The sequence below is a fragment of the Rhinolophus sinicus genome, chromosome 1, assembly GCF_057876585.1.
Source record: "Rhinolophus sinicus isolate RSI-liver-muscle chromosome 1, RSI-T2T, whole genome shotgun sequence".
In the NCBI taxonomy this organism is placed as follows: domain Eukaryota; kingdom Metazoa; phylum Chordata; class Mammalia; order Chiroptera; family Rhinolophidae; genus Rhinolophus; species Rhinolophus sinicus.
Window position 1 is genome coordinate 40,399,771 of NC_142501.1, and position 20,307 is coordinate 40,420,077.

Sequence of the window (20,307 nt, forward strand, 5' to 3'; positions counted from 1 at the left end):
TGAGCAAAATTTTGAAGTCTATTACAAATTGTGAGTGTTCATGTTATAAACAGCTGGATGATATAAATCAGACAACTATTTTTAATTAAAAACAAAGCTTTTGCTGATTTAAAAAATATTGTTTTCTCTCTTTTAAAAAAATCTGCATTCTGGTGTAAAAATTCAAATGTGAAAGTTAAGTCTTCAGGAGTCTCACCTCCACCCCCATACCTATTCCTTCCAGTTTGCTGTTTACCCTTCCAGAACCTGTACTGTATATTAAAAATATTTTACACAAATGGAGTCATATGATTTATAAATGCCTTATACCCTTAAAAACTTAACTAAATATATATATGCTAATAGATGTAACTATATATATATATATATATATATATATATATATTTATATATATGTATATGCTAATAGATTTATAACCACTTACTTCTTTTTAAGGATGACATCAATGGTTCTCAGTCCTGTTTGCATATTGGATTCACTTGGGGAACTTAAAAACAAAAACCAAAAAACACAGTATTCCAAACACACCTAGAGCAATTGATCAGCATCTCAGAAGGAGGTGCCCTAAATGATTATTTTACTATCTCTTGAAGTAATTCTAAGGTTCAACCAGGAATTATACCGATGTGTCTAAGCACTAGTTGATATTGTATGTATATACCATAACTACTGTTTTGATGGATATTTAGGTAGCAAAGTCCATTCACATACCTGGATATTTGCATATTGTCTATTTATCATGCTGGTGAATAACCATGCCTTGTTCACTCACTTTTTTATAAAGAAGTTAGTTTTGATTAAAAGTAGATCTCTGATAATCATTGGATTAATCCAGGAGTTAAGTAATAAACACCCATTATAAAAAGCCTTAATATTTAAAATTGTTCTATACAGGGCTATTTACATAATTTGTGAGGCCCAGTGCAAAATGAAAATGTGGGGCCCTTTGTTCAAAATTTATTAAAAATTTCAAGGCAGGGAAAACAGAGCATTAAGCAAGCAGAGAGCTCTTCTAAGTGCAAGTCACACGCCCATGAAACCAGTTTGGTTTCTACAATATATTCGGTTATTTGGTCATGAAGGCCGAAGAAAATATTTTTATCATGAGTGATTGCACTTTAAGATCTTTTCCAATTGAAAAATTATGTAATTTTTAGTAACTCCTATGTATATGGTAATACATGCTTTACTCTTTACACTGCATGAAACATATTGCCTGTTGATAGCATTACAAATGAGTTTTTAATATAGAATGAACTTTATTGTACTTGATGCCTGGGAAAACAATAAGTATTTCTCTGTCTACTCTAATTCTTGTCATATCTATCCATTTTATTCTTAGGGAGAGAATAAAACAAAAGACAGAAAGCATAGGAAGGTAGACAGAGGACCTAAGTCTCTTAATATCTTGCTCAGAAATTGAGAATTCTCTGAATATAATTAAATCTGTAAGATTTCAGACCTCTTTTGTCCCAAAATTTCTATGGTATAGGCCTTGCAACTTCATCGTACTAAAATACAGAGGGTGCCAAAAAAAAATGCATACACGTTTTAAGAAAGGAAAAAACTATTAAAATTGTAATACTTGATATATTAATATACCAATAACAAAAGATGAATACAAGTTATGTGTTTATATTTTTTGGCACCCCTGGTACATAAACTCAAGAAAGAAAAAGTGGCTGTTGTATTGATTCTGAGCTTAATTCCAATGGCCACCAATTATATTACACCTTCTGAAATATAACTTTCTCAATGGTCCTGAGTAAGACGTTGCTGTTCCTATTTTCCTTGAAATTGAAGCTCAGAGATATTAAGTAGACTTGCCTAAGATCACAAAGAAACAGAGCCTGGATTCAAACCCCATACTCATCTGATTAAAAGGCCATCCTTTTAATATTAAAAATAGAGGAAGGGGAGAAGACCATGTGAAGATGGAGGCAGAGATCGGAATGATGTGTCTACAAACCAAGGAATGCTGTGGATTGCAAACAACCATCAGAAACTAGGAGAGAGTCATAAACAGATTCTCCCCTCAGAACTTCCAGAAGGAACCACTGCCAACACCTGGGTTTTAGACTTCTATCCTCTAGAACTGTGAGAAAATAAATTCCTGTTGTTGCAAGTAACCCAGTTTGTGGTACTTTGTTACAACGGGCTTAGAAAACTAATACACCATACTTCTGCTTTGGAACAATATTGGGATGGTAAGAGGCCAGAAAAGATGAGAATGGTGACTGTTATAAATATGTTTCCCTATAATGCCATTTATTCATCTCACATACTGATGGATGCCCTTGGCACATTGAATGCTCACAAGTAGAATACTCGGGGACACCTGCTGTTCTGCTCTGCTGGTGGCATGCTTATCAAGTCAGTTGTGTTTGTTCCCAGTTGCTCCTGTGATTATAATTTTGTACACTGATTAATATTATACACACTGGTTGAAAAAATAGAGGATTTTATTAAGGGTTGTATGTATGTTACTTCATCCTAGGGTAGAAAATAAGAGAGCTCATTAAAGAATGACCATTATTTTGTAGGTCCTAATAAGTACTTTTTGTAATTGTTACTTGATCTACACAAGAGCTAACCAAATCATTGAAAACAGTTACCGTCTATGTACACAGGGTGTTCACTCTGCACCAATATTGTCCCCAGAAGTTTGTCTATGTTAACTGCATTAGACTCACACAGCCTAGAAGTGGCCAAGCCAAGTTTTAAAATCAAGCAATCTGGCTCAAGGGGCCATCCTTTTTAACTACTATCGAATACTACCTCTAGCTTTGGAGCACATCATGTGCACTAGCTGAATACTTATTTAATCCAAGGAAGTGTAGAAAAGCAGCAATTCCTAAAGAGCAGGGCCCTAGGGTAAACTGCCTGACTCCAGGCCAAGGAGGTCCCACCCAGACCACACGTGCCCTCTGTGAGCCACATTTTCCACAACCCTTATGCTCATTATTTGCAATTGTCCTTGGACGGACTACGTCGATTTAAAAAAAAAAAAAATTGTTTTTGTTTCCTTTTCATTATTTTTTTTTTCTGTTTTGGGGGGTGAACTTTTGACTCGGGATCTGACTTTGCAGGCCCACGTGTATCCTGTTCTACAGCCTAGGGGCGGGGCGAGGCGGGGCGAGGCGGGGCGAGCCTGCGCGCTCGCGGCCACAGCCCGGCCCCTTGACGCGGGACTGCGCTTGTCCTCCCCGGCTCGCCGTCTTCGCAGCCATGGCGGCCGCCGCGTTACCCTCGTGGGTCACCCTGCAGCCGGGGGCCAGGACCCTGCGTGCCTTCTCCACTGCCGTGTCTCCAGCCACTCTTACCCGGAGACCAGGCCCGCGTGAGTGTCTGCCGTGTCGCCTCCGGGCTTTGGGGAGGTGAGAGGGCGGGATATCGGACCCATTATGGCCACCACGGTGGGGGAGCCAGCGTCGCCCGGGGGAGGCCGGAGCGTCCTCTACCTCCTGTTGCTGGCTCGGTAGGAACAGCCGTGGATGTGGGTCCGTTCTCTGCGCGCGTGTCGCCCCATTTCTAGCCTCTGATTTCTGTTTCTGGGCCTGTGGGCGCCACGAGCTTGCTTCAGTCCCTCCCCCGTGGCCTGCGCTTTTTGGCGCTCCGTCCACCGGCTACTGACACAGGGTCTCTGTCTAGTCATTGTAATGTTTCTTCGGCAGTGGTGAACCACAGATTTTCTCGAACGTTAAGAGAAGCATACAGCTGTCCTAGAACAAACTGCAGCTCTGGATTCCATGCGTAGCTATGCTACCAAATGGGATGACCTTCATCCATACAGGCATTAGTATTAAGGTGACCTTCACTCAAGAGAGGTTATAGGGATGCCTGATACCGTGCTTGCCTTAGAAGAGTAGTGAGGAAGACATTTGTTAATGCAGACCACGCAGTGTGAGGTGCTGTAGTGGAAGCGTGAGTGGGGTAACGTGGGAGCATTGAGGAGCCCGCGAGAGTCAGGAAAAGCTCAGTTAAGGCGGAGGCATGTCCAGTTATTCACCAGGTACTGTCCGTGGTACCTTCTATAATCTCTCTATTCTTGATACTACCGACAGCCCATGCTAGGCCACCATGTCTCACTTCTACAGCAGTTCCTTTACTGCTCCTTATTTCCTCTCTTGCTCTTCTACATTGAATTCTCACAACAGCCAGAGTGAAGCGTTCAAAAAGCAAATCGTATCACTCCCTGGTTTACAATCTACAAACGGTTTCTCATTGCTTTAAGATAAATGATAAATTCTTTAATGCATCATAGTGGCTCTTCATCTTCTTAACACTTGTCGCTTTAATTTTTCATTCATTTATTCATTTTACAAATACTTAACTCCTGTGTGCTAGGATAAAGCACAAGTCCTTCACCTCATGAAGTTTGTACACTTGGGGATGTGAGACGATAAACAGGTAAACAATGTTAGTACAATGTCAGGTAGTGTTTAGTGCTATAAAGAAAAATAAAATAGGGTGTTGAGAGTGATGGATTAGAGGAAGAGTGGCTATAGGGTCGGATAAGATGGGTAGTCAGGAAAGGCCTCCTTTAGGAATTGACATTTGAGCAGAGTCCAGAGCTATGCTGAGACCTGGGGGAAGAGCATTGTTGGCACAGGGAACTGCAGGTGCAAAGGCCCAGAAGTGAGAATAAGTTTAGGGCTGTGATCAAAGAAGAGAAAAAAGGCCTATGTGGCTGGAGTTAAGTGAGCAAATAAGACAATGGTAGTATAAGATGTCAGAAAGATGAGAAATGGCCTGATCTGTAAAGGCTTATAGGCATTTGGGTTGGATTTATTAATAAATTTGGGATCACGTTGAAAGACTGAACAGGGAAGTGATATAATGTGATTTACACTTTTGAAAGATCACTAGATGCTGTGTGGAGAACTAACTGTAGGAGGGTAAGACTGGAAACAAGACTGGAGACCAGTTTGGAAGCTCTTGTAAGTAGTCCCAGTGAGAAGATGCTGATTTAGATTGAGGTAATAGTGGATAAAGTGGTGTGATTGGATTAAAGATATATTTTGAAGGTAAAGCTAACGGGACTTACTGATATGGGGCTTGAGGAAAAGTCTCAAGGAAGCATGTTAGATTTTTGTCCTGAGTAATTGGATGAATGGCAATACCATTTTCAAGGATTGGGGAGACTAGAGGAAGAAAATCAAGAGCTCTGCCAATGATGTGTTCTAGTTGAGATGCCTATTTAAATATCTCCAACTGCTTTCTCAGTTCTTTCTCTGTTGTACCCCTAAGTTCCAGCCATACTGAACTTTACTTTGATTTTCTGTCTTCTCTCTCTCTAGAACACTTTTCTCACTTGCCTGTTCCAGGGCTACCTCCTGCTTATCTGTAAGGTTTTAGCTTAAAGTCAACTTCTTCAGGGAGATTTCCCCCAACTAATTGACTGGTACAGTCCCCTACTATCTGTTTCCATTAATGTTTATCGTTTATTTAAATTATTTGTTAAATAGTCATCTTACTTCACAGACTTTATGTTGTGTGAGAGCAAGGACTGTTTTCTCTTGTGCGTTGCTGCCTTCCTAGTTTCTGGTACACAATATCATTTAAATAACTTTTGAATGAATAAAGGAATTGCTGCTGAGGGATGAATAAAAATTTGTCTGATGAAGAAATGAGATGGGGAGGGGGGAAGGGATGGAAGTCAGAAAGATGGAAGGGAAGCATGTTCCAGGCAGAGAACAGAAAGCTCAGAAAGACTAAAAGGCATGGTACCGGAAGTTCAGTGTAGTTGTGGGTCCTTGTGAAGAGAGATGCAGCTAAAGATGTGAAGAATGTGATGTCAAGATCAGCGTGAGAAGAATCTTAGAGCTATGCTAATGTCACTACTTTTTGGTCCTTAGTTTTCTTGGCTGTAAATGACCTCTAAATAAGAATAGCAATAATAGGTACAGTTTTTGTGAAAAGTAAGATTAAATGAGGTAACGAAAAGCATTTAGCACAGTACTTAGCATGTGAAAGTGCTCAATAAATATAGTTGTTATTATCATTTTAGTATATAGCCAAACATTTATTAAGAGAGGCAGATGATAATATTTGCAAAGGTATATACTGTATATAAGTAATCTGCCCTCTTCTACAGTTATGTGACTTATTAGGAATGGCTGTTGATTTTTGTTACTGGTGGGGTTGTAGCATTGGCAGTTCTAATATACAGTAGAGAAGGAAAAAGTCAAGTGTTTTCTTCTTTTATAGAACAGAATAATTCCAATATGAGCAAATATATTTATAATTAGAACATTTCAAACCATTTATCTTTAAAGACAAAATATTTATTTCTAACTAGATATTTTAACTTGGGAAAGTGAGTTTATTTGACTATGAACCTTAAAATTTATTGAAAATATTTCTTTAGATGATGAGTTCATCTTATATTTAAATAACTATGGAATTATTTTAACTATTTCTGACTTTTCATTTTCATTAAGATGGTTTTAGTCCCTGAGCTCACAGATAATGGATTATTGTTTTATTTTTTTGTTATTGAATACCTTAAATTGTGTTCAAATTATAGGATCATGATCAGTGCTGAACAATTAACTCTACGTTATAAAATTCTCTATAACTATTGTGTTGTCTTTCAGGCACAACAGAAAAAGCACCCAGATCTGACAGACCACTGAGAAGAAAGGTAAACAATTAATGTACTCTAACATAATATACTATTTTAATGGTTTCTGAAGTTCTGAAGTGAGGCAGATAGTCACAGTGAGGCAGAAGGGTGCTGCCCAAGAAGGATTCACAGGAGATGTTTACTTGGTGACTCCCACAGTCCTGATTCTAGTCTTTGACTGGGTCTTTGTCAGAACCCTGAGAATGGATCATCTTTGAGAGGTGGACTCACTGACATAATCCCAGGAAACAGTACAACCAGAATATAGAATTATTTTCCATGATGCTTTTAAGACAGGGACCTGGAATGTATGCATTAATCTAACCAATTTGGTCTTACCCTGTGGGCATGTCTGTGGAGGAATCCAAATTATAAAATCACTTGGAGAACATGGAGTCAGAACAAAGGCACATTACTTGGAAGTTAAATGACATCAAATTATAATCGTCCAGAATAGTCATCTTCATAGGAATATTACTGCTTCAGTATGTACATTACACTGGTTTTGATATTGCTTAGATGGGTGTTACTGAATTTTACCTCTTTAAACATGCTTTTGTATTCTGGCCATCCCCTTCTATTGAATATAGTAAAACACACACACACACACACACACACACACACGTATGTTAATGTAATTGACTAAGCTATCATGTAGCTATCCTTGGGCCTAGGGGATACGTAATTTCTCATTATGTATTTATTCAATTAGTTTAACTCTACTTATTTAAGTTCTTATTCTTTATTTTCCTTATTTCTTATTTCCTTTATTTCCAAATTCTCATTGTCACCTCATGTACTGACTTCCATCAAAGAAATTTTAAAAATTATTGCAAAATATATTGTTACCCCTTCATAAAAAAAAATGTAAAAAGTTTACTAAAAGTCTGAGTAAATAAATAAGATACAGGCATTTTTAGTGAAGGAAATGTGCTGCTAAGGGAATCCTTGCCAGAGGGATTGAAGAAACAGTGCAGAAATATTTAGGTAGGTTTAATGTGTTTTCATTTGACCAGCAGTAGCTTTGTGGGAGGTCAGATTTTTACATAGGTTGCAGTTTTGCTAGTATTTCTCTTAAATGCAGTTTTCTTTTGCTTTAAAATTAGAAAAACATGTTCATATTCAAAATGTTAAACTGTTTCACGTTTCTTAGGCACTGCCTCCTAGAACAGAGAAAATGGCTGTTGACCAGGACTGGCCTAGTGTTTACCCTGTTGCAGCGCCATTTAAACCCTCGGCAGTACCTCTTCCTGTTCGAATGGGTTATCCAGTAAAGAAAGGCGTGCCCATGGCGAAGGAGGGAAATCTAGAACTTTTAAAGGTAAGATAAGTTGTTGGTTCATTGGCTGAGACTTAAATCGAAATAAACAAAGAAAAATAAAAGAATCATAGGCATTTAAGAATGTAATTAATTGGTCCTATGGCTTTCATTTTGGCTTTTTCTTTTCTATCTTTTCTGTATTGTATCTTTCAAATGGGACTAAGAAAACTGACATAATCTCACCTGAGATTCAGAATTAGGGGGAGATGAAGGTTCCACTTTAAAAAGAGAGATTTCAAAATTTTCTGTCCAGAAAAGTAGAATATTACTTAATGTTATTGTTATTGTCCTTAAACTTCTTTATTTCTCGAAGCAAAATAGGTCATATTAAATGCCTCACTTGGTAGCAGCTATAATGATTTATGAACTATGGGTTTTTAAAGAAAATATAAATATGCTTAGCCTGGGAATGCATATCTTAGATGGTTTCCTTTTACATACAACAGATTTATCAGTGAACTGTATTTTCTATTAAATGAGAGTCTTCCTGAAAAACAAAGAAAAATTTGCTGAAGGGTGATGGTAAAAAATAAGATGGTAACATGGAGAAGAGGTTGTAGGCCTCCGGAGAATAAGGTAAATGAAATTTGGAAATGGGAACATTTCAAGAGAAATAAGAAAACATTGAGGAAACTAATTATTTTCCAAATGAAAGAGGAGAAGTTAATTTATTTTAAAGAAAACGTTTTTTGAAAATATCACTGTGTGAGAGAGAGTAGCAATATATTTGTAATAATATTAATGGTGGTGAATGGTATTTTTATAAACACAAAAATCTAAACATTTAATGCATGCCACCCCTTTTAAGAATCACCTATATTCTTAGTCCAATGATGTGGTCTGTTCATTCCTAGTGAGTGTCATTGGATAAGCTAATACATGCAAAGTGTATAGGACAGTGCCTATATAAATGTTATATAACCATTTGCTATTATTTTTTCCTTTTATGATTTTAAGATTATGTCTTCTTTCAAAATAAAAGTATGGAAAAATTAAGCCACCCATCCCATAATTCCAATTTTCAGTGCCTATTTTCTCTTGATTAAAATAAACGTTTTTTGTCCAACATTTAAGACCAGTTACAGCGTTTGTAGTAACTTTCTGCTTGTTCCAATTTTCCTTCAGAATGAGTCTATTTTAACTAAATTTTCTCTTCAGATGCTTAATATTATTTAAGAAATATGTGAGTAAATGTTAATTATTTGAGGTATCAAATCTCAGACCTTTCCTAAACTTCAACTTGCCCTGTGAATGATTAGGCAGCATCTTAATGTGTCATCATAAATGTATTCCCAACTTTATTAAACTGTTCAGTTAAGATATGCTAGCTTCACATATTCATTCAATGGTGAATGTCTACTAAGTACCAAGTGGAAAAAGTATCACCGTGCTATGTATTTCAGGGGAATTAGGAAAATTAAACAATGATCTATGTCTTTAAGTGCTTTCAGTTTTTATAAGGGAAATACATACACCTGTAGATTCATGGCAGGAAGAATACTATAAAGATGACATTTATTTTTTCCAATGTCATTGTCACCTTAAGGTACTTGGTACAAAATATATATTGCAAGGAATTCATAACACCTGTCACATAAAATTAACATTGTAAAAATTGTCTGATTTTATTTATGATAAGGTTTGTTGAGCCTTGATTTAATTTTATGAGAAAATTGTCTTTTTCATGTTTTTTAGACATTTGGTTAATTTAGCCTTTAAATTTTGCTGCTTTAGGTCCCCAATTTTCTGCATTTGACACCTATCGCAATTAAACGGCACTGTGAAGCTCTTAAAGGTAAGTGGCTATTTTGTTAAACTTAATTTTATGTTGAACTTTAAGAATCTCATTTCTGATGATAATGGGGACGATTTACCAAGAGGATATAACATTTGTAAATATGTACGCAACATAGGAGCACCTAAGTGTATATATTGCAATGTTAACAGAACTGACGGGAGAAATAGACAGTGATAATAGTAGGGGACTTCACTAGCCCTTTTTCAACAATGGATATATCGTCTAGACATAAGAAAATAAGGAAACACTGGACTTAAAGTACACGTTAGACCAAATGGACTTACTACGTATTTACAGAACATTCCATCCAACAGTAGCACAAGACACATTCTTTTCAAGCACTCATGGAAAACTCTCCAGAATATATTATATGCTAGGTCACAAAACAAGTCATAATAAATTTAAGATTGAAATCGTATCAAGCATCTTCTCTGATCACTATGGTATGAAATTAGAAATCAATTACAAGAACAAAAGTGGAAAATTCAGAATATTTAATCAAATAATGTGACCCTGAACAACCAGTGGGTCAAATAAGAAATCAAAAGAGAAAAAAATAATCTTGAGACAACTGAAAATGGAAATATAACATACCAAAATTTATGGAATCCAGCAAAAGCAGATCTAAGAGGGAAGTTCATAGCAATAAACGCATTAGGAAACAAGAAAGATCTCCAGTAACCTAACTTCACACCTCAAGGAACTAGAAAAAGAAAAACAAACTAACCAAAGTTAGTAAATTAGTAGAAGGAAGGAAATAACAAAGATCAGAGTGGAAATAAATGAAAAAGAGACTAAAAAGACAATAGACTCAATACCAAAAAAACAATCCAATTTAAAAATGGACAGAGGACCTCAATAGTTATTTCTCCAAAGAGGACATGCAGATGGCCAATAGAAAAGATGCTCATGTCACTAATCAGAGAAATGGAAATTAAAATCACAATGAGATATCACCTCTCTCCTGTCAGAATGACTGTCATTAATAAATCAACAAATAGCAAGTGTTGGCATAGATGCAGAAATCCCACCTGCACTGTTGGTGGGATTGCAAATTGGTGCAGCCTCTATGGAAAACGGTTTGGAGGTTCCCCCCAAAAGAAAAGTAGGATTACCTCACAACCCAGTAATTCCACTCCTGGGTATTTATCCAGAGAAATCCAAAACACTAATTCAAAAAGGTATATGCATCCCTATGTTCATTGTAGCATTATTAACCATAGCCAAGATATGGAAGCAACCCAAGAGCCCATTAATAGACAGTTGGTTCAGGAAATAGTGGTACTTACATTCAATAGAATATTACTCAGCCATAAAAAAGAATGAAATCTTACCATTTGCGACAACATGGACAGACCTAAAGGACATTATACTAAATGAAATAAGTCAGACTGAGAAAGACAAATACCATATGCTCTCACATGTGGAATCTAAAGAACAGAATAAATGAATGAACAAAACAGAAACAGACTCACACAGAGAACAAGCATAGTTGCTAGGGAAGAGGGTCTGGGGAACTGGATGAAAAAGTTGAAAGGGTTAAGAAATATAAATTGGGGGGCGGCCGGTTGGCTCAGTTGGTTAGCACTCAATGCTCATAACACCAAGGTTGCTGGTTCAATTCCCATATGGGCCAGTGAGCTGCGCCCTCCATAACTAGATTGAAAACGATGATTTGACTAGGAGCTGATGGGTCCTAGAAAAAGTTTCCCAGTATTCCCCAATAAAAAATTAAAATATGTATATATATATATAAATTGGTCGTTACAAAATAGTCACGGGGATGTAAAGTACAGCATAGAGAATATAGTCAGTAATGTTGCAATAACTGTATAGTGCTAGGTGGGTACTAAACTAATTGGGGGGTCACTGCATAAATTATATAAATGTCCAACTACTATGCTATATACCTGAAACTAATATAAAGTAATATTGAATGTCAACTGTAACTGAAAAAAATTTTTTAAAAAGGCAATACAAAAGATCAATGAAACTAAGAGCTGTTTTTTTAAAAAGATAAACAAAATAGGCAAACATTTATTTGGACTTACCAAAAAGAAAAGAGAGAAAACTCAAATAAATACAGTTATAATTGAAAATGGAGACAATACAGTTACTACCATAGGAATACAGAGGGTCCTAAGAGACTACTGTGAAAAATTATATGCCAAGAAATTGGAAAACTTAGAAGAAATGTATGCATTCCTAGAAATACAGTCTACCAAGAGTGAATCATGAAGAAATAGAAAATCTGAACAGACTGATTACTAGTAAGGAGATTGAGAAACCAAAACCTGACAAAGGAAAATCTAGTATCTGATGGCTTCACTGGTAAATTCTATTAAACATTTAAGGAAGAATACCAGTTCTTCTCAAACTCTTCCAAAAAATGAAGAGGAGGGAACACTTCCAAGCTCACTTTACAAGGCCAGCATTATTCTGATACCAAAGCCAGACAAGGACACTATAAGCAAAGAAAATTAGAAGCCAGTATCCCTGATGAACATAGATGCAGAAATCCTCAACAAAATATTAATGCACCAAATTCAATAGTACATTAAAAATATCTCACACCATGATTAAGTGGGATTTATTCCAGGAATGCAAGGATGGTTCAACATCTGCAAATCATTGTGATATACCATATTAACAAAATGAAGGCTAAAAATCATATAAGTATTTCAGTAGATGCAGAAAAAGCATCTGACAAAATTCAACGTTCTTTCATGAAAAAAACTCAACAAACTGTACAGAGTGAACATACCTCAACATAATAAAGGCTGTATATGATAAAACCACGACTAATATACTCATGGTGAAAAGCTGAAAGCTTTTTTTCCTAAGATCAGGACAAGCCACTTTTATTCAACATAGTACTAGTTCCTAGCCAGAAGTTAGGCAAGAAAAAGAAATAAAAACCATCCAAATCAGAAAAGAAGTAAAATCGCCTCTTATTTGCAGATGACATGATATTATACATAGAAAACCCTAAAGACTTCACAAAAAATTGTTAGAACTAATAAACAAATTCAGTAAATTTGCAGGATACACACTCAATATACAAAATCAGTTGTATTCCTATATGCTTAAAATGAACTATCAGAAAGATAAATTAAGAAAGCAATCTCATTTAGTTGCATCAAAAAGAATAAAATACTTAGGGATAAATTTAATCAGGCTGGTGAAAGATCTAAACACTGAAAACTCAACAAAAAATTGATAAAAGAAAGTGCAGAAGACATAAGTGGAAAAATATTCTCTGCTCATGTCTTAGAAGAATTAATATTGATAAAGTGTCCATACTACCCAAAGCCCCCTATAGATTCCCTGCAATCCCTATCAAAATGCTGATGGCATTTTTTTACAGAAATAGAAAAGAAAAACAATCCTAAAATTTGTATGGAACTAGAAAAGACCCTGAATAGCTAAAGCAATCTTAAGAAGAACAAAGCTGGAGGCATCAACTTCCTGATTTCAAATTATATCACAAAGCTATAGTAATCAAAACAGTATGGCATTGAGATAAAAACAGACCCATAGATCAATGGAACAGAGTAAAGAGCTCAGAAATAAACCCACACATATATGGTCAATTAATTTATGACAAAGAAGCCAAGAATATACAATGGGGGAAGGATGGTCTCTTCAGTAAATAATGTTGGGAAGACTGGATGGGAAAAGAATGAAACTGGGCCCCTATCTTAAACCTAACACAGAAATCAACTCAAAATGAATTAAAGACTTGATTGTATCACCTGAAACCGTAAACTCCTAGCAGAAAACGTAGAGAAAAATCTCCTTAACACTGGTCTTGGTAATGATTTTTTGGATTTGACACACAAAGCAAAGGCAAAAGCAAAAATAAACAAGTGGGACTACATCAAACTAAAAAGCTTCTGCACTGCAAAGGAAACCATCAACAAAATGAAAAGGCAGCCTGTGGGAATGGGAGGAAATATTTACAACTCATATATCTGATGAGGGGTTAATATCCAAAATATATAAACTCATACAACTCAATAGCAAAAAAAAAAACCACACAAGAAACCCAAGTCATCTAATTTAAAAATGGGCAGATGAACTGAGTAGAGTGGACATTTTTTCCAAAGAAGACATACAAATGGCCAACAAGTACATGAAAAGATGTTTAACGTCACTAATCATCAGGGAAATGCAAATCAAAACATGAGATATCTGTCACCTTACACATGTTAGAATGGCTGTCAGCAAAAAGACAAAAAATGACAAGTGTTGGCCAGGATGTAGAGGAAAGGGAACTCTTTGCATTGTTGGTGGTAACTTGGTGTAGCCACTATGGAAAACCGTATGGAGGTTCCTCAAGAAGTTAAAAATAGAGCTATCAGATGATCCAGCAATCTCACTTTTGGGTATTTCTCCGAAGGAAATGAAATCACTATGTTGAAGAGATATTCATTGCAGCGTTATTCAAAGTAACCAAGATACAAAAACAACCTAAGTGCCTGTCAACAGCTGAATGGATAAAGAATAAGTTGTATATATATATAAAATGGAATATTATTCAGCCGTGAGAAAGAGGAGAATCCTGCCATTTGCAGCAGCATGGATGGACTTGGAGGGCAGCATGGTAAATGAAATAAGTCAGACAGAGAAAGACAAATACTGTATGACATTATGTCCATATGTCTAAAAAAGTTGAACTCATAGAAACAGACTAGAATGGTAGTTACCAAGGGCTGGGAGGTAGGGGGAAAAGGAGATGTTGATCAAAGGGTGCAATCTTCCAGTTATAAGATGAATAAGTTTTGGGGATCTAATGTACAGCATGGTGGTTATAGTTAATAATACTGTATTATATACCTGAAACTTGCTAATAGAGGAGATCTTAAATGTTCTCACCACAAAAAAGAAATGGTAATTATATGATGTGATACAGGTGTTAGCTAAGCTATGGTGATAATCATGTTGCAATATTTAAGTATCAAATCCACATATACACCTTAAACGTACACAATGTTATATGTCAATTAGATTTCAATAACACGGGAAAAAATGTCATTTCTAATATGCTGTATAGCTTTACATTCTGAATGATTGCTGGTTTCTCCTGTTTTTAAGGATTTTTAAGTTGTTTTCAGTAAATTGTCTGATGTCAAATCTGCAAATTTCTTTTCTTTTTTGCAGACCACTCTATAAGGTGCTATGAATAATAAATAGAATCATAATCTTTGCTGAAGTAGGTTAGGGACTCGATGAAGTATAGAAAGCACACTGAAGAAAATGTTTTAGAATATTGCCAATAGATTGCAAATCAGTATGATTTAAACTGAAGATAGTGTAGAAACAATGCTGAGTACCTGAATAGTCAGTGTGATCAGTAATGGAATACTTTCCAGAGAAGAGTTATCATGAAGAAATTGTTTAAAATTTGAAAGAAAATTGAAGAGAGATATACATGTGGTAACATCAAATCATAGAAGAGCTGGTGTTGCAAGGCAGTAGTCTCATGCTTCTGTTTTCCCACCCTGGCCCCTCATTCTAGAAGTGTTGTCTTTTATCATTATTTTGGCCTGGTAATAACTTCCAGAGAGTATATTTATTTTATGTATGTTTAATTACCTGAATATGATTGTACTTCCATTTCTGGATTCAGTGATTTTTGAACAACAGCTATAGATTCCTCGATACAAACACAGATTTCACTCATGTTCCTAGTTTTCCTTCCCACATGCATGGAGAGATAGGCAAAAAAGAGCTGTTTTGTTCATGGTTTTATGTGTTTTCATAATATGTAAATATTGCAACTTTATTTCTGATCTCATTTGCATTGTGCTATATCTAGAATAAGCAAATTTGAATCGTTTTTGGTTCACAGCTATGAGTTATTGAATGTGTAGTTTAATTCAAGAGTTAGTATCTTTGAATGCAGTCTGAAATTCCTGCTGATTTAAAGGTGATGGATAAATGCTCAGGATGCTTAAGGCTTTTCAGGAAAGAAAAAGCAATCGAGAAACACTTCACCAGTAGGCTGATTATGTTTGAAGGAGAAGTGAGGATAGTGAACATGACTATGATGAAATTTTCGCTTTTGGGAGGGTCTTTCATTTAAAAATATAAGGAAAAAGGTACAAAGAGGTCTCAAAAAGTAGGAATAAGTATCTTAACTCTCAAAATAAGGGAAGAAAATATTTCTTCTATCTCCTTTCGTTTATGTGGTCTTCTGTTTTGAAACATTAGGGCGCTTTTCTATCCCTTTAGATTATCCGTTTCTGTATTCGTTAGTGCCTGGTGTTTGACACTGATCACTGCTACAGATTTGTGCCCATTTGGCACAAATCATGTGTCACTTTTTGATTCTTTGCAAAGCCAGTTGACAAATGAATTACACTTATAAATTCCATTTTTTCCCCTTTTTAAACATTATTTTACAATGTGCATTTGAAATCTAGAAACAAATGAGATATTTCTAAAATACTTCCTAATATCTAAATGAAAGGCTTTCCATACAGCACATTCAGAAGAGTAGCATTATATTTTTCATTGTTTAAGTGAGTGTTTTAATCTTTCTTCCTTAATTTTGCCTTTATACTTCTGCCAGCTTCTGGATTTAGATTGTATCTTCTAAATAATTCAAAGGCTTTTCAAATATTTCTTCAGTTTTCTCTCAAAGTAGGTCAGTTTAGATTTTATATCTAACTTGCAAATGGAAAATCTGAAGCACAGGAAAGTTAGGTAATTTACCAAAATTTTAATAATCAGTGGCAGAAAAGTAAAAACCAAGGTCTTCTGAAGTCTAGTCATTGCTCTGCCTATCAGATGAATAAAGGCTAATAGGGGTCTATTAGGTACTTTCCAGTTGGCTGTATTTTTTTAAACATGTAATCAGGTCATTTACTATAAAAGCTGTAATTATCATCTGGTGATTGAAATGACTTATTGAAAGGTTTTTAAAAAAAGATTCATTTCAAATCCAGGAACTCATAAAATTCCCCAAACTGTCTCTCTTATAAAAGTGTTGTATCTTCTATGGCAGGATGCTGGAATTAATCCATGATAGGAATGAAATTACCTCAGTAATCTTGTTCTGTTCATTTTATTTAAATGTTAAAATGTTCTTAATTGCAAAGATGCTTCTTTCCCCTCAAAGTTTCTGAATATTGAACACTTAAACAGGGTGTTTAGGGAATTGTGTGAGCTATATACATTTAATTTGCTAACATGTAGATAGTCCCAGATCTTGGAGAGTCTCTGTAACCCACAGTGACATTTTGTTGCCACTGATGTTAAAACCTAAGTGGGAGCTGAATATAGTATGTGCTAGAAGAAAATTGTGAGCTGGGGGCAAATGTTATTGGCAAAGTATCTTTTACCGTCCCCTAGATCTTCACCTAGAAGAGCTCCCATGTCTGCCTGTGATTATGACCATACTCTCCTGCAGTCCTGCTTTTTTGGACAAAGCACGGATCCATGAGGTCTAATGTGTTTGACCTAAGAAACCAAATACTTTTAGCTTTTCTTAGAATTAGGCTATGGTAGGAATGAGGTTTTCATTGAGGGGAACCTGATACTGCCAGAAGTTTTCATCCAAAGCTGAGAGCCCTGTACTACACTAACTTGATAGGAATAGAGCAAAATGAAATCAGCTGCCTCCCTGTGGCGTCCCTCAGTACTGATAGCTGTGGGAGTCTGGGAGCTATCTCTTCTAGGCACCCCCGTCCTTCCACCGCCCCACTGAGGCCCGAGTTTATACCTCTGTGCTATGGAGATAGACAGTGAACCATGTTCCCAGTGCTGAGAACTTCCTGTTGTGGCCCAGGTCTCAGACCCAATCCCACTTCCTCTCTGCTAGCTTCTTGCCTGAATATGAGGACAAGTCTGTTCCTGTTACCGTTTAGCCTCAGTGGCTCAGAAGAAACATGAGTTGCTGTCAGGATCCATTTAAGGGTGACCTCGGCTTTTGTACCTGTTTCAGCTTGCAGCCCTATTCAACTCAGTTTCCGAAGGAATGTTGACCACATCTTAGTTTTCTCTTAGAGCTTCTTCAGAGCTTCTTTCAATTCCCTTCAGCTAATCTTTAGTAACCTTCATTTGGGAGTGAATTAATATTATCCATTGCCTTTTTCAAAAACAATAATGTTCTGGGCACTATGAACTGTGCTTTTATTTGGTGAGGAGGAGTAAAACTGTCCCATAACAGGTATGTGTGCAAAGCTATCATAAGCTTCCATCAAGTCACACTTCCCTTCTAACTGAACATATTGTCCCACCAAACAGGAACTACTCAAATCATGCCCGTTATTAAATTCCCTAATAGGATTCACCTAAGAAGAAAAGAGGTGGGGATATGTCCATAAAGTACAGAATAGAAGCTGTTCTTTCATTTCATGTTACGTGAGAGTGATCTCAATAATTTGATTTTGTCTGGTAACATACAATAAGAATTTACTTGGAAAACTAATTGAGACAATTTTTTTTAATTCTCAGATTTCTGCACTGAGTGGCCAGCTGCACTGGACAGTGATGAGAAATGCGAGAAGCATTTTCCAATTGAAATTGACACAGCTGATTATGTTTCGTCAGGACCATCTATTCGAAACCCCAAAGCACGAGTAGTAACCTTAAGGGTAAGAGATTTAAAACAATCAAAAAAAGAATTATGATAATACGTTATTTAAAAATAGCATTATGTATGTATTATAAAACTGATTACATATTTATCAGAGAACAGTTGGACAATACAAAAGTATTTTAAAGTATAAAATAAAACTGCCTATAATTCCACTACTCATAAATAGCCACTATTGACTTAGTATATACGCAGTCAGCCTTGTGTATATAAATGGGATGATACTATATTTGATTAGTTATCTGTTCTTTCTCGTTTAGTAATGTGAATTTAAAATTTCCCAATGATACTAAACATTTTTTAATGTTATTTCTAATGGCTTCACGGAATAAGCATATAAACAAAGGTCTGTTATGTGCCAAGACAATGTTTGAGTCTGGGGGAGTGCGATGTTGATCAATCAGAAATGGTCCTTCTTCTGAGACTGAAGTGGGAGATACAAACAAATAATTTCATAAGCTAGATCTATCATAATATATTTCAGTTATCCATATTATAGGACCTTTAGGCTTTCTAACAGTTTTCTTTATTGGAAAAATGTAATGAGTATCCTTAATGATTAATAATTGCGTGTATTCCTAATTATATACCTAGGGTAACTTCCTCAAAGGAGAAGTTTCAGGTCAAAGGATGTATTAATAGATCTTTTCAAGTTTTTTGATATATACTGTAAAAGATTTTTTATTATAGTACATTTCTGCAGGAAATGTAACAAATACACCACCAGCAGATTGTGAAAAACCCTGTTTTCCTGTACCTCACCAACCTAGGTATTGCTATTACCTATCAATTTGATAGGTAAAAAAATATATCCTGTTTTTAAAATTTGTGCCTTTGAATTCTAATGAAGGTGAGAATTTATTTCTTTGCAAAATGCTTTTATTTTTGGTCTTTGGCCCATTTTGATGGTGTATTGCTTTCTTACATACTTATTTTTTCTTTTTAATAACAGCTTTATTGAGATATAAATCATATACTATACAATTCACCCTTTTAAAGTATATTAGTGGTGTTTAGTATGTTGAGATTTGTGCAGCTGTCACCTCTGCCTAACTTCAGAAATTTTTATCACCATAAAAAGAAATCGCATACCCATTATCAGACACTCACACTTGTCCTCCCTCTTCCCTACCCCCAAGCTCCTGTCAGGTACTTATTTACTTTCAGTCTTTGTAGATTTGCCTATTTTTGACATTTCATATAAACGAATCACACAGTATGAATACTCAGTATAATGCTTTCAATGTTTCATAGCATGTGTCAGTTCTTCATTTTTTTATTGCCAAATAATATTCCATTTTATGAACATACCATATTTTATTTATCCATTCATTCGTTGGTAGACATTTGGGTTATTTCCACTTTTTGGCTATTATGATTAATGCTGCTATGAACATTCATGTATGTTTTTGTGTGGACATAGGTTTTCGGTTCTGTCGAGTATATATTTAGTATTGCAATTGCTGGGTCATATCATAACTCCATGTTTAACATTTTGAGGAACTGACAAACTGCTTTGCAAAGTGGCTGCTCTATTTTAAAGTTTCACCAAAAATGTTTGAGGGTTCCATTTTCTTCATATCCTCACCAGTGAATGTTACTGTGGGTCTTTTTAGTTTTCACCATTCCAGTGGATATGAAGGGGTGCCTCATTATGACTTTAGTTTGCATTTCCCTGAAAACTGAGGATGCTGAGCATCTTCCCATGAGCTTATTGACCATTTATGTATCTTCTTTGGAGACATGTCTGTTTAAACCCTGTGCTCATTTTTTAATTGAGTAATTTATGTTTTCACTGTTTGGTTGTGTTTTTGTTTGTTTGTTTGTTTTTGTTTTTTTTTAAGATTTTTATTGGGGAAGAGGACCAGGACTTTATTGGGGAACAGTATGTACTTCCAGGACTGTTTTCCAAGTCAAGTTGTTGTCCTTTCAGTCTTAGTTGTGGAGTGTGCAG

The 20,307-nt window shown here is 35.8% G+C and overlaps 1 protein-coding gene across 3 annotated transcripts in view; it reads left to right on the plus strand.

Moving 5' to 3' along the window:
• Nucleotides 1–3,165: 3,165 nt before the first annotated feature.
• MRPS35 (mitochondrial ribosomal protein S35) overlaps nucleotides 3,166–20,307 on the plus strand; it is a 40,071-nt gene continuing 22,929 nt past the window's right edge. The window contains exons 1-5 of one of the 3 annotated variants that reach the window (XM_019737304.3): nucleotides 3,166–3,341; nucleotides 6,601–6,647; nucleotides 7,783–7,950; nucleotides 9,685–9,745; nucleotides 18,212–18,351. In XM_019737304.3, coding sequence (XP_019592863.3) covers nucleotides 3,230–3,341; nucleotides 6,601–6,647; nucleotides 7,783–7,950; nucleotides 9,685–9,745; nucleotides 18,212–18,351 — 528 coding nt within the window. In that variant the 5' untranslated portion in view covers nucleotides 3,166–3,229. Of the gene's footprint in view, nucleotides 3,379–4,886; nucleotides 4,942–6,600; nucleotides 6,648–7,782; nucleotides 7,951–9,684; nucleotides 9,746–18,211; nucleotides 18,352–20,307 lie in introns of those variants that run through there. The other 2 variants (XM_088798590.1, XM_074325869.2) reach the window with 2 other exon arrangements.